General features: G+C 42.6%; 1 protein-coding gene across 1 annotated transcript; it reads left to right on the top strand.

Annotated features, from left to right (window-relative positions):
• The first annotated feature begins 3,127 nt into the window (after positions 1-3,127).
• Positions 3,128-6,831, top strand: NPPC (natriuretic peptide C). The gene is made up of 3 exons (XM_085898842.1): positions 3,128-3,384; positions 3,723-4,059; positions 6,496-6,831. Exons 1-2 carry the CDS (start codon positions 3,280-3,282, stop codon positions 4,017-4,019), a joined length of 402 nt encoding a protein of 133 aa, XP_085754968.1. The 5' UTR covers positions 3,128-3,279; the 3' UTR covers positions 4,020-4,059; positions 6,496-6,831.
• The last annotated feature ends 9,058 nt before the right edge of the window (positions 6,832-15,889 follow it).

Here is a 15,889-nt window from a genome sequence, read left to right as displayed (position 1 = left end):
GATCGACCAGCCATGGGGAATATAGTTTGGATTTTTTTCCCCTATTCATCTTTATTCACACAATTTACCCTTAATATGCACAAAAATGGTTGTTAAATATCCTAATAATTCATCAATAAAGCTACGGATAATAGCAATGTATGTGACATAATAGGGTACCTGGATGATACGGTTATATAGTAGCGTATTCAGTCAACGTTGGTATTTCTGTTCAGAATGAGTGCGTGAGGCAAGACTATGCACTCGACCGAGTGCCACTGTAGTTATTTATATTCTCGTAAATGTTGAAAAACAAAAAGTCCGTTTCTTGTACTGGTATACAAATAATCGCGTTCTGAGAACTTTATGAATGCTGAAAACAAGATGGGTGTTCAAAGTGTGACGTGATATTTGGAGCTTCAACAAACCACATTCAAACTTTCCACCTCTTCTGGGTAGTCCAGTTTAGTATGTATGTGTGTATATATATATATATATATATATATATATATATATATATATATATATATATATCTTCATCTTCTTCTTCTTCTTTCGGCTGCTCCCGTTAAGGGTCGCCACAGCGGATCATCCGTATGATCCCCATAGTGATTTGGCACATGCTTTACGCCGGATGCCCTTCCTGACACAACCCTGGTCGCCTCTTACGACACAGGGATATGGTACACCTATTTTAACCGGGGTATACACCGGCCCAGTACACTGGTACTCATTTCGCCGACCTCGGAAGGATGACAGGCTGAGTCAACCCCCTGGTGTATTAATTCAGTGGCCCAACGGGGCTTGAACTCAGGACCTTTTGGATCCCAAGCCGCTGCCCTAACCACTGCGCCAACACACCAGGCTATATATATATATATATATATATATATATATATATATATATATATATATATATATATATATATATATATATATATATATATATATATATATATATATATATATATCGATGACGTCACAACATGTCTAATAGGAAGGTCTCATGTGATTGTATTTAATACTGTACTCACAAGATCTTTGTTTGGGGAGGTACCCTGCAGTGTACAGTGAAAAAAAACTTTTTCCAATCCAGCTTTCACATTTGTGAAATTGTTAAATGAAACCATAATAATAACATATTTGCTGTAACTGGTTTTATACTCTAGTATCAATAAAATGATGTGATTCAAAAGTTATCGGTCGTTGAAGGATTCATAAAAGTTGAAGGACTCTTCAAAAAAAAAAAAATTCAAAATGCATAACCGACCATACTGAAGGGTGTCCATAAAGTCCTTGTGCAACTTTAAACTTTTATAACTTTTCATATACACATGATATAAACCAATTGTAAATGGCATATGAAAGCATAATTCATACCGTTTTGTGAACGTTAATGTTGTTGTTATTGCTATTGTTGAATCCACAATTCCCCTGGGTTTGATGAGTTGACATTTTCTTATGAGGCAACTTGTACATCAGTGGTAAAGTCAACCACCACAATTACCGCATTTGGGGGACAGAAAAACTTCAGGAAGTCTGGAAACATTAAAGAGACTCACCAAAAATCAATGTCTGGTGTTCCTTCAAGGTGTCCCACATCATTGGTCCTTTCTTTCATTGGAAGAAGCCACAGTCAATGGTGAACATAACTTTGCAATGTTGTAGAATGTCTATGTTCCTGAACTGTGCCGATTAAAAATTTCGCATTTCACCTTATACAAGGAAGACTGGGCTCCCTGTCACTATGGTACAAATGTGCGCCGGTTCATGAATGATGTCTTTCTGGACAAGTGGATCGGTAGATATGGACCAAATGCTTGGCCACCTCGTTCACTTGACCTGTCCCCATTGGACTACGTAAAACTGTTGTTGTTTACTTATCAAAACCACATTGTTTGGATGAACTTAGGCTACGATCACAAATGCAATTGCAAGAAACTATTTAGCAGCAACTGGAGAATGTTTTCAACAAGATGGAAAATTGGATTGAGTGATGTATTACGAAAGATGGTGATTATGTTGAAGTTGAAGTTGAAAACTTGAATTGTATTCCGTAAAAACAGAGTTATGCTTTCATGTACCGTTTATAGTTTGTTTCTAACGCGTGTACGTCAAAAGTTATAAAAGTTCAAAGTTGCACAAGGACTTTATGGACACCCTGTATTTGGTATCCCGTGATAGCGCAGAGTAAATCTTATATACATTATGTTCAGTTTGGCATGAATTTCCTCCCACCCTTTATACATTTACCACCGTAATATTCCTGACACCATAATTTTAATCATTGAGGAATAACTCCTCTAATGATGCAGCTCGTCTGAACTGATGCTCAATGTATATCATGTACAGTTCTTTGAAAGACGTTTTGTTTTATACCATCACATATAAATCATCAAACTTCCCCAATATGCTATGGAAGACAAGGTTTTGATTTCATTAAAGTCGAGGCTCATGTAAGACTTGAATGACTGACTGTGGACGGTCAATATATGAGTTTATAGATGGATAACAATTAGCTGGAGAAGAATTTGCAGCCAAGAAAAAGTGAAACAACGTCAGGTTGATTAGAATAAGTTTTACTGCAGGTGCACAAAGGATGCAGAGCAGAAAAAGAATCAAAGATCATCTGTGAGTCATGAAAGCAACATAAAATGGCCATATTGGGAACTCAAGAAGGGGATTCCTAAACGAGAAGAAAGGGACGAAGGAGTGAGGGTGAACATGAAGTGGACTTTTATGGGTTAACGTGTGCGACGATGGGGTGAGGCGTAAAAAGGGCAAATGGTCGAAGGAGGCTTCAAGTGCAGAACAAGACCAGAAAACGCCGATAGAAGACTGAGACCGTAAGCCTCTCCGCAGTTATCAAGACAGAACCAGATACAGAAAAAGACCAAAGGCGCAGACAAAGGTGATGTGATCAACCTACCGTGATAGGTATATATGAAGAATGGAAGAAAATATTTCAAGGTTCATAAAGGGAGGGTCTCGAGCATGTTACGGTTATGAGTCGAGGTATATACATATTAGGATTATGTGATTGAAATAGAAAAAAAAGGAGGTGACGAACAGGGATAAAGAAGACGGATAGGGGGTAGTGAGAAACACCACCCCTCCCCCTTCCGCCCACCTTCTACCCACGCGCTCCCAAAGATGCCATAAAAGCACGAGAACTCCGCTGGGAAACACCAACCTTGGCAAAGCGCTCCAGCGGTGCCTCTCTCACACTCTTTTGCGCCATCCTTGTGTCCTTCGCGCTTCACACTTTCGAACTACGGATACAACTGCAGCCTCACCATCATGCCGAACCTGTCGTTGATGCTGCTGCTTGGGGTGCTGTTCACTGCACTTCCCGCAATTCCTCTGGCTGCACCTCCGCCACCCGCTGCCTTGCGCACCCTCCAGGTAAGAAACCCACCTGTTCAAAAATTGAGTCTTTTCGAGACTCTTCTTTGTACATAAATAATCATGATGTAAAGAATGAAAACAGCAATTGAAAACTTCACTTTGTGGAAAGGATAAGACTGAGACCTTTTGGAAGAAAGAAAACATGTGATTGTCGCTCTACAAGAAGCGCACAGTTGATGTATTCTCGCTGACCGCTGTAGAACGCTTCGTCATTGTTGTTTCAATTGGATGTTGTGCTTTATTTTTCATTTTCCTCTATAATCTTCCTTTTTCAGCCTTTCATGTTATCCAATCTCCCGACACCCCTGCAATTCCTATTTCCTTTCCCCACACAGGACTGGCTCCAGTACTCTGATGAAGCTTCCCCTGACTACGCCGAAACAAGCGAATCGCTCTGGATGGAATCACCGGAGATTGATGTGGAAGGCGATCAAGCAGAGACCGCACCACGCGTTTCCCGAGCCCTGTCCGGCGGATCGCGCCCCGTGAGTGCAGGAATGTGGCGCCAACTGCTCAATGACTTCGTAAGCAACTCACGACGCTTCCGAGGACGCACGAAGAAGGGTCCGGGTCGCGGCTGCTTTGGTGGAAAGTTGGACCGCATAGGCGCGCTCAGCGGGCTCGGATGCTGAGTCTCCTTCGGTGGCTCGTTGCATCGACCCGACCCATGGGGTGAGCTGTTAATCTGCTGTGAGCCCAGACAAATTTGAATGTAAATCAGATGGTTGTTAAAAACAAGTATAAATAGGTATTCACAGGTATATTTTGACATTACAGAGATTTCCCTGACTATTTTTTTTCCGTCCCTTTCCCACCCCTCTTTTCCTGCTACCCTTGTTGTACGTTCTGTGTGTCAACTCTCAGACGAGCCTCGACATTATACAACAAGAACAACAAAAAAAAACATTTAAAAAAATGGACTTAATGTGTTTTAGGTTATAACCAAAATGTAGCAAACACACTTTCTCCCAAAATTTCAATTTATACTCGTTTACAAGGAAGGGGATATTTCACATTTGTAAAAAATAAAAAGAAAAAATAAACTTGAACATTTTATTAACGGTCTGTTTTGATATTGATGGTCGATCTTGGTTCAGGTGTACAAACCGTATAGGTAAAGTGTTTCCAAAGATTTGAGCATCATCAGGATCTCCCACAACAAGTAAAAGCAAAGTGTCTGTTGCTGCTCTCATGTAATCATACACTTCAGGTTGGTGGCATCTCATATCCTCTCGTCTGGGCTTGCCCCCTCTGGTCTTTCAGCCATCTGTCCCTCCTTAGATATGCCTCATGGTTGCTCACGTTCTTACAGAGATCGAGGCTCATGTAAGAGCTGATGATGGAGGGCTGAAAGGCAAATACATAAACAACAGAAAGGAACTAGCAGACTAAGGAGATAGTATTAAGTGGGGGATGGAACGAACAGGAAACTTCAAAAGCACCGGGACATGCAGACATGAGAAAGAGCATAATGATAAGTAAACACAAAACATTTGAGCAGAGAGGAAAAGCTGACAAACAGGATACAGGTAGAAGGTACGACACAGCTGGATTAAGGAAAGTCATTGAGAGAAGAAAATATCAGGAATGGGGACAACCCACGATCACCATTCACTTCCACTTCGTTGTTTCTCATTGCGACCACTTGTTGAATTTCCTGAGTCAAGAAAGATAACACCACTCTTCCCTCAAGGGCATCAATATGGCAGTCCGTTATTCATATGATCTTGCATCAATAGTTGTGATTGCTCTACCCTAAAAAAAACTCTCTACACACCCACCTGTCTTACCTGCAACTTACTATCTTTCGTTCTTTCTCTTTTTCTTTATCTTTCGTTTGTCTACCTGCTTATTTGTGCCCATTTTGTTTCTCTCCCTCACTCCTAATGTCAGAATGTTATCCTCCTATCCTCCATCACCTTGCTCCTCGATGAACCTGTTTTGTAAAGTTAATAATAGGTTGCTGACCATTGTTCTGTAATAAATAACCTCTTACAATATAAGCACTGTACTCACATTATTTTCGATAATTAACTTATTTAGAGTGCAAATTATGTCATATCACATATATATATATATATATATATATATATATATATATATATATATATATATATATATACATACTCAGAAAGCTGGTAATAACTTGCCTCCATTTTGTGAAGTGTCACTTCATGACACTGGAGAACCTTTAATATCAATCAACTGTGCTAGCAGACCAGAGACACAGTTTTAACATCCATCCAAGGGATGGTGCGCACCTTGATGTGTTGCCCTGCCTGCGAAACACAAGGACAGCAGTTTTATTTATTGTGAGTTGAGATGATAACCCAGGTGATCGATCTTAGCAGAAATGTGTGTGTGTGTGTGTGTGTTTCTATCTTATAAAAGTCAACTTTTTTCACATTTGTTAAAGTTATATATAGAGAGGGATCCATTTTACACACACACACACACACACACACACACACACACACACACACACACACACACACACACACACACACACACACACACACACACACACACACACACACACACACCCTTCTGATCATTGGTTCAGTGTTCTGAATTTGAGTTTGAACAAAAAAATAATCTGTCATGAGGACTGCATCACTCCACATGACACTCAGTTACACCTCAAAGGTTTTCATTTAAACAAGGAAAGGGGAAAAAAATGTAATTACAATATTTTAATGGTCTCTTTATGTTCTCCATTTTCCTTCTCACTCCCTGTGATGTTATCTTTTTATTTTCAATCCTTTTATCCGTAGCAATCGTGCTGCCCCTGCAGGTTAGCCATTAACATGCACCGGCCCCATGGGTTATGGCAGAGCCATCACAGGGAGGCTCATGATTACCACTCGGTTATTATTATGATTCGTAATTAAACCAAATTCAAAATCCACATCGTGGGATTCACGAAGAGAAAAATCATTTTAAAAAATCACATTCGCTGTTGAAAGTGTCTGCGCTTTTGTTGTTGGGAGATGTTAACTGTTAATTACCAAGTTGAAAAACGAAATGTTCAATGACAATATGTGACTGTTTTAGCTGTCGCACATCTCTAACCCTGAACCCCCTTTTCCACCCCCCCACCCCCAACAGATTTACAACAAAGCGCCGTCATCTCCAGCTTCCACATCCTCCTCCCGTCCTCCCCACCCCCTCCCCTCATCCTCGCTCCTCCTGGTGTCTCCACGTCTTGGCGCATTATACGACGCACGCAGAATGTATAGTTATTTTATTTACATTGCCTTCTAAATATATTATTTATATGATATGTGTACATAATCCCTGCTCCCCCCCCAACAGCCACCACCCTCCTCCCCATACCCCCCCAAATCTCCCACGCCTCGTCACGCGCTGGACCAAGCCGAAAATGTAACTCTCCTTGGCTTCTTGTGTTTGTAGAGAAATCGTTTAATAAAGACTTCTAAGCTGGATGAGCGCAACGCATTGAGCCCCCACCCCCCAATCACACCACAATCTCCCCTTTCTTCCATTTTACTATCAAGGTTCGACGAACAAGAGAGTCCTGCAACAACACCATACAAACGGGCAGAGTAACAAAGCAAAATATCAAAATACATCAAACAACGAGAAATCATGATAACTCCATAAAAAGGCAACAAATGTTTGAAAAATCTTCAATCATCATCATCATCATCACCATCAATCATCATCATCATCATCATCATCACCAGCCTGGTGTCGGTCCACCGCAGGACGTACGTCTCCCTCATCTCACGTCGGGGGTTTGAAATACTCGCCACGTTCGCCATGTGTCGGTGGGTGAGAAGGTTCGGGCAGGAATTTATCATTTGTTCAGGATGCCGGTGATGACTCGCCTACTCTTCGTGGGATCCTTTAACTTCCACCACCGACCAGTGCTTGAAGATGGGTTCTTTCGGATTAACCTTGATCCCCGATGGACGCCTTGCATGTGAAACACCAGGGGAGGCAGTTTATAGCTGGGTCGAGATTTGAACCCAGGCGAGAAAGCTCAAAGATGAGTATGAGTGCCCCCTTGTTGTGGACTTCTCGTTTCTTTCCTCTCGTTTATCTCAAAAAGTTGTGGACGGATTCGGACGAAACTTGTTGGACACGTTGGGTGTGTGACAAGAACGAATTGATTCGATTTTGGTGAAGATCTGAATCTTGATCCGAATCCGGGCAGAGGTGTGTGCTCTACCGAGTGCCCTTCCAGTTATGACTTGTAATGCCGGCTTTCACCACATGACACTTTAAGATACACATTTACATCGAGAAAATCGACCCCCCTCCCCGAGTGTAGTAGATAGTAGAAAAATCGTGCAAATTATGATACAAGCATAAAATTTGGCATTTCTGTTCTGCAGGGCTTTCTGATCAAATCTGCCCGATTGGCCATTTGAAAATCCGAAGTTTGAAAAATCTGAAGAAAAAAAAAAAACTTCAAAAAAAATTGAAGTCACAGCTGGCTGAAATTCTTGAAGCGCAAGTGAACATCCCAGACAGAGAACCAAGGGGAGATGTAGTCATCATTGATGGCTCAGCACTTATCAATGCCCTACCTCTACGCACTTCAAAGATATTTGATGACTATGCTAAAGAAGACATCATCCCAAAGGTGGAATCCTATGGTGCCAGGTACGAGAGGGAGGACGTAGTGTTTGATGTGTACAAAAAGTCAAGTCTGAAGTCCGAGGTAAGGTCGAAAAGGGGGCAAGGAATCAGAAGAAGAGTGACAGGAACCAGTAAGACCCCAAGTAACTGGAGAAGCTTTCTTCGAGATGACAGCAACAAGACCGAGCTGTTTCACTTCCTTGCGGAAAAGATGTGTGAAGCACAGACGACAAGCACAGTCATTGTCACAAAAGGAGAAGATGCCATGAGCAACACAAGGAAGTCACTGGATGCTGTGTCTCTATGATGTCATGAAGAAGCTGACACTCGAATATTTGTACGCGCCAGGGATGCAACGACGGATGGTAGCAAGTCCATTATCATTAAGGCTAATGACACAGACGTACTAGTCATAGGAATATCTGTACTGCCATCCTTACAGGAACTAGGTCTTGAGAACATGTGGATTGCCTTTGGCCAAGGAGCCAAGGTGCGATGGATTCCAGTCCATGACGTAGTTTCTGCAATCGGGCCTGAGAAAGCTCGAGGGATCCCATACTTCCATGCGTTCACCGGATGTGACGTCGTGTCTGCCTTCCGCGGTGAAGGGAAGAAAACTGCATGGCAGACTTGGAAAATCTTTGATGATGTTTCTGAAACATTCACCAATCTCAGCCAGCATCCAACATTGATCCGTGATCTTGATTTTTTGAAGGTTTTTTTTTTTTTTTCAAAATTTGGATTTTCAAATGGCCAATCAGGCAGATTTGATTAGAATCCCCTGGAGAACAAATGTGCCAAATTTGATGCTTGTATCATCATTTGCACGATTCCTCTCAAAAATTGCTGTTATCTGCCCCACTATCAAATTGCCTTGTTCTTATCACCGAACCAACTCGTCCACAACTTTTTGAGATGGTGGGGTGACGGGATTCTCACCCGGTCCTAGGCGCCACCCTCACCACCACCGTCTCTGGGGTTTATAACGCCGGCCGGCTCAGCACAGGCCTCGGGTCACGCGTCTTCAATCGCGATACCAACGTAATCCTGAACCTTGCCAGTTGGGGAAATAGAACCCCGGTTACAGACTGGTTTTGTCAGATGCCGAGCGTTTTCTGCCAGTCTGTAACCATTTTGGTGTTAATGCCAATCAAACGGATCGTTCCTCGACGCGACACAAATTAATCCATAGCGGCAACTTCATACGAATTAACCAGATTTATTGGGGAACATCGGGGATCACAACACAAGCAAAATTCACGACAATGGTTTTATTAACAATCCTCAACCCGTTCTTAACTAGGGAACCACGGACTACATGTTTTGAGGGGGTCGCTACCGAAATATGCCTTAAACAACGTGCAGACAAAGACAGATAGACAGACAGCATGCAAGACAAGACAGAGTACTTGATGTCTCATGGACAAGAGGAAAGTGTCAAAAAGCACGAATGTCGCTCGTAACAAGCGGATGTCCACGGATTCAAACTCCCAGCTCGAACCACGCCATGTGGCAAAATGGCACTTGTCCATTTGTCGCAGACCTCTCGCACGCGGTCTCCGCGCGCTCTGGCCCCGCGCAATGTCGACGGCACAAGTCCACCAGATCAACGATGGGCCTCAGCCGATCTCTCTCCAGGGTTCAGCATACAAATCCAGGCCTGGCCCGTTCACCAGACAAGGCCCAAATCGAGGTGCCGAGCCCCGCAGGCAGATCAACGTGTCCAGCCGTGAGGTGAATAAGGACCGTCAGAGGCTCCGGCTTCTCCTCTCCTGCCTTCCCGCCTCGAAGCCCGACTTCCGCTTCGTCCTCTCAGTTCCTCTCTCTGTCGAATAACCTTTTCTTTCTTTGCCGATGGCAGACTCGACCCTCAGGGTCAGCGTTCTCTCCTGGCGGATTCACCACTGCCTTTTCTTTTCTCGCTCGCCTCGAAGATGGCTGCCGTCCCTCTCACGGCAGAATCCTCGACATGCAGGCAGCCTCTCAAAAGCCCACTGCCGTTTTCAAAACTCAACTCCTTCGTTCGCTCGTTTTGGATCACGAGCACGCTTCGAGAGCGACTATTTCCACACACTGGACCCTTTTTACGAAGCCTTCGTTTCTTCTCTTGTTTGCTCGCTTCGACACACGAGCACTCTATTTATGAAGCCTTCATTTCTTCTCTCATTTCGAAGCCACTCCGAGCACGCCTCGAAAACCCGACTGTTTTCCACACACAATACTCGTTCTCCCCTTCGTTTCTCTCGTTTTTGCTCGCTTCGACACACGAGGATTCCTTCTCTCGGCAAAGCCAACAAACTCCTCCCCTTAGCTCCACCTCCTCCCCTTGGCCACACCCTCCCAGCCGACTGGGCGGGGCCTATCGTCCATAGAGGGGAAGAAGAAGAGGGAGTTCTCGTTCCACCACCACCACTCAGACTACAAAACAGCCTCTTACACCTCCCGACACACATATAACGTCCTTTTTACCAAACAACCTATCTATACATGCATTTAAAGGGGGATCTGAGCTAATCCTATATTTAGTAGTCCAATAAGGGCCATTTCCATCACAATATATATATATATATATATATATACATATATATATATATATATATATATATATGTATGCATGTATATATATATATATATATATGTATATATATATATATATATATATATATATATATATATATATATATATATATATATTTGTATGTATGTATGTATGTATATACATAGATTTTGACCCCTTCTCTCAATGGTGAAGAATCACAAAAAACAATTCTCACATGTGGATCTTCACCTAAATCGAATCAATTCATCCTTGCCTGTCCCCAAGGTTTCCCAACTCCAGGTGAGGTCCAAATGAAGGTGTTCCAAAATCACCCAAGCTTTCCCCCAGGCATCGTACATGAGATACAATAAATACATAAGACAAATACATGTGACACAACAAAGGACTATGAGACGAGACAAACACAGATACCGAGCTTTGGGAAGTGCCCTCACTTCCTGGAGCACTCTGGGTGCCAACGACCACACCAATGGCACCGCCTTTCTCACCGCACTCAGCGGGACATTTCCCAGAGGAATTTTCTTCCTCCCCAATTATTGGGCTGTATGGGGGGGTGGGGGGGGATTGTCCGTGCTCTTGTCCATTTAAATACTGAACTTCAAGCAAGAAAGCAGCACAAACTACTCAAATTATATATACGATGATATCAGTAAATCATTAGCAAACAAAAAACACCCAACCTAATTATGTACAGTTATAAATAATTGGAAAATTTTAAATGAAAAAGTTGGTGTTTCTTGTACTCTTGTATCCCGTACTGAGACTTTTCGAACAGCCCATGTACAGTCCTGTGATTTCAACAAGACGAACGCACTATGGTGATGGTAGTACCACGCCAAAAGGTTCCTCGGAACAATTACATCACGAATCAAGAGGAAATATTGCCGAGATATGCAGCTTCAATTGTGATGTAATGAAGCAGCACAAACGCATCACAATGAACATCACAGCCAGGAGGATCCATGTAGACTTGGTTTTGATGTATGGATGAGCCGTGCGAAAAGCCACCGGAGTGATGCAACTCAAACTCGATATACTGTACATATATAAAATATATCATATATAGGGTTTTTTTTCGAAACACACCACTACTACACTACAGTGGTGGAGCCTCGTGAGAACACCGAGCCAGTGGCTATTTGAAAGGGGCCGCATGGGTCCCAGGAGGTTGTCACTTGTCCATGCTCCATGTCCGAAAGCATCTCGGCATCAAGTGATCCCTCAACAGGTGTCCACATAGGTGAGTTGTGCATCGGAAAGTCAATATATCTAAGTTAATTGAGAAGTACAAAGAGAATCCAGACAATTGCCTCGGTGAAGTCATAAAATCCCAGGAGGATGACGTGGTGGAGATGAAGCGGAAAGAGAAAGACGGGATAGGAAAACCAAACGAAAAAGTTTGTACAACTCAGTTAAATGTTTGTGATTGGCAGAGGTTGTCTTACTTTTATTTACATGTCCACCTCGTGGTGCCAACAGGTGACTCAGACATTTCAGGCATTTTTGAGAGAGGAAGGTGTAATGTTATATCCTTGTGTTACAGAGAGGAAGGACAAAAGAGGGTAATCGGGGACATATGTCACCACTCATCCCCCATCCCTGTACCTGCAATCTTTTCTACCCCATTAACACAACCTAACCCATCTCTCATACTTGCAGGTAACGGTATTTTTATCCCTGCCAACGAAGGTGGAAGGATGTTCCATCCCTCTCCCCCCCCCCCAGTCTGTTTGTGTGCAGGATATCTCAAAAAGTTGTAGATTGATTCAGGTGAAACTTGGTGGACAGGTTCGGTGTGTGACAAGGGTGAACTGGTTAGATTTTGGTGAAGATCCGGATCCGGATGTGATAATTATTTTTTGTGATTCTTCACACTGAGTGATCGGGCTAAAATCGATACACAGCAGGATATCTCAACAAGTTGTGGACGGATTCGGACGAAACTTGGTGGACATGTTGGGTATGCGACAAGGACGAATTGATTCAATGTTGGTGAAGATCCGAATCCACATCCGGATACGAGAATTATTTCATTTTTAAAGTGATTCTTCACCATTGAGAGACGGAGCCAAAACCGATATGAAGAATGATATTTACCTCCACCACCGAAGGTGAAGGAGGTTATGTTTTCACCCCTTTCTGTCTGTTTGTTTGTTTGTTTGTCTGTTTGTTTGCGTGGATGATATCTCAAAAAAGTTGTGGGAGGATCCAGATAAAATTTAGTGGACAGATTCTGTGTGTGACAAGGACGAACTGATTAGATTTTGGTGAAGATCCGGATCGGACTACTAGAATTTTTTAAGTGATTCTTCACCATTGACAGATCGGGCCAAAAACTATATATAGCACGATATCTCAAAAAAGTTGTTGACGGATTCGGACGAAACTTGGAGGACAGGTTGGGTGTGTGACAAGGAAAAACTGATTCAATTTTGGTGAAGATCCGGATCGGGATCTGGAAACGAGAATTATTTAATTTTTAAAAGTGATTCTTCACCATTGAGAGATAGGGTCAAAAACCATGTATAGCATGATACTTCAAAAATGTATTGGGCCCGATATATTCTCATGGATCAGGCATTACATGGTGGAGGTATGCGCTCTACCGAGTGCCCTTCGAGTTCAAAAATGTATTGGACCTGATATGTTCTTGTGGATCAGGAATTGCATGGTGGAGGTATGCACTCTACCGACTGCCCTTCTATTTCTCTCTCTCTTTTTCCTGTTCATTCATTTCCAGGCTTTAATCCCCAAAAAATTAAAATAAAATAAAATAAAAATTTGTCAGCTCAGTTGCATCATTGCTGGAAGTGGAGCTGTGCCACTGATGCAGTGCCCCCTGTTTTCAGTAAGCTGGCACTCATCTTGCAGACCTCAGAGGGATGACAGGCTGAGTCAACCCACCTGGTGTTGGTTAACAGCACAACAGGGGCTCAAACTCAACACTGTAAGATCTTTACCAACCACCTTAACTATTAAGCCAACACTTGGGTTGTTTTGTTTAAAGTTCCCATGTAATTCAAAAGTTTCTGGTTATTTATACATTAACTTGACCTTCCTAGTCCTTGAAGAAATTCCTAGTCCTTGACCTTGAAGAAATCACCCATGTTTCTTTTTTAAAATCAACAATGGGATAATTAGATCAATATTTTGAACATTTGTAGTGCTTTTCACAACTTGCTATGCCCAGCCCCTCAAAAAAGTGGAGTTCAGCGAACCGCAGGTCACGTGACCGTTCACATCATCTCCAGATCGCGACTCGCACAGAGTGGATTGATTAGATGTCGCGCGCCGTATAAAGTACGTACAGATGCATTGTGCAAATGTGTTTGCTATCTCACTGATCGTCTTAATTCCTGTGATTGTTTCGCGAAAGTTTTTAAGAGTTTTAGCCTTACTTTCGAAAATGCCTGCAAGATGCATCGTAGCAGGACGCAGCAATACAACCAAAGACGGTGTAAGCCTTCATGTATTCCCTAAAGATGAGAATCTTCGGAGAATATGGACATCTAAAGTGAAGCTGACGAGGGGAAACTGGAAAGGCCCCAGCGACATGAGTGTCATTTTCAGCGCCCACTTCGAAGACAGTCACTTTGATCACGGGCTCAATTCGCTGTTCAGTTTGAAGAAGTTGAGGAGGCTGAAACCTGATGCAGTATCAATCATAAAAAGCAATGTTGTCCGATAAATCCGTCATCCGTCTGACTCGTCCGATAAATCTGACGTGCTGTAGCTTTCTTTTATTATTCTCTTTTCTTCATTCTTTTCTACTGGCGCTACATGACAGTAGGAATAAAATAAATAAAGATGCAACAGAACATCACATTTATCGGACAACTCTAGACAATTGTGTCACAAGGTGTGTTCTGCACACAAGTTTTCATCGTATCCGGACAGCGAGATTGCTTCGTTTTATGCGTGGAGAGATACGGCCGATGACATGCGCTGGCCTTACTTGCGATTCATTTGACGCGGAGCAACATGCCCGCTGCGCTGGTCACGTCACGTCACTAAAATATTTCTGACATCGAGCAGTATGTAAGTCAAATATACATTATTGAATTACAAATAGGATTTAGTCGAACCAGTTGTTATTGCCAAGTCTTCCTTCGATGTCCTCACGATCATCATGAACGCCAGTTTCCTCTGCTTGACCTGCTTCAGGCTCGAACTGGTAAGGCCGTATTCCATTTTCAGCTGCCTGAACTTCACCTCCCGCGACAACGCTATCCGACAATTCTCCATTTGATTCACACCAAAATCTTTCATTTCTCTCACACTCACTGTCACTACCAGACAAATCAAAGTCCATGCCATCCATTATTCAAAACCAAATGTTTGATTTTTTTAAATCAGAAATGAACGAAGCGTTTGAGTCGATCAATCGAATGTGGAAACACACAGAAAGCCAATACAATCACGTAGACCACCAAACCCGAGTAATTTGCGTGCAGCCTTTGTTGTTCTGGAGATGACGTCATGTGGGTTACGCGTCATTCAGTAGATTTCGGCAGAATTTTTCGGGCCGTTCCCTAAGAGGTTTGTTTTTTAAAATTTTACATTTTACAGAACGAGTATTGTGAAAAAACAGTCAGATCAGAAATCACGATGAAAAACTCCGACAGGATATATATATATATATATATATATATATATATATATATATATATATATATATATATATATATATATGCAATTTCAGTACTTTTGAGTGACTCAGGACCTTTAAATGTGGCCCCATTGTTAGTTTGTTGCCTTTATGCACTCGACGACCATGTTCCATACCCTGAGTCCACATTTTGTATTATAAAATGCACAACGTGTGCAGAAAACATAGGGTGGTTTCCCACACCAGCAACTCCTTTGTCTATCTACCAGCAAGGCTCAGACCCAACACCAACGTTTCGATCACTAATTGACCTTCAATGGAGGCTTTGCAGATTGTGTGTCCGGTCCCTAATTTCGCCTGTATTGAGGAAAGAGGCTTAGACGCTTAAAGTGGTTTGCGGAAAAAACGGGATCGGTGGAGGTAGGTAGATGTAGGGGTGGGGGGGGGGGTAGTTGTAAAGACAGTTTGGAAAGTCCACCTTTCTTGAACGGGGTAGGGCAGACAACGCACCTGTCTTTGAGACCATGAGATGTTGTCATTGCCTCATATAACAAGGCTTATGGTAATGGGAGTAAAGGATTCCACCAGGACACTTGCCTGAACAATCGCAGACACATCTCGACTGAACAGTTCAATGTTTATATTTAATGAAAGATATCTTACCTGTAAAATGAAGACATTATCAGCTCCGAGTGGCTTCTTGACCCGACTGTAAACTGTTATGC

This window comes from Eptatretus burgeri, chromosome 10, assembly GCF_056783735.1.
Source record: "Eptatretus burgeri isolate ZD-2024b chromosome 10, Ebu_testis_v1, whole genome shotgun sequence".
Classification (NCBI taxonomy): Eukaryota; Metazoa; Chordata; class Myxini; order Myxiniformes; family Myxinidae; genus Eptatretus; species Eptatretus burgeri.
This window is presented reverse-complemented; position numbering and strand designations above follow the sequence as displayed.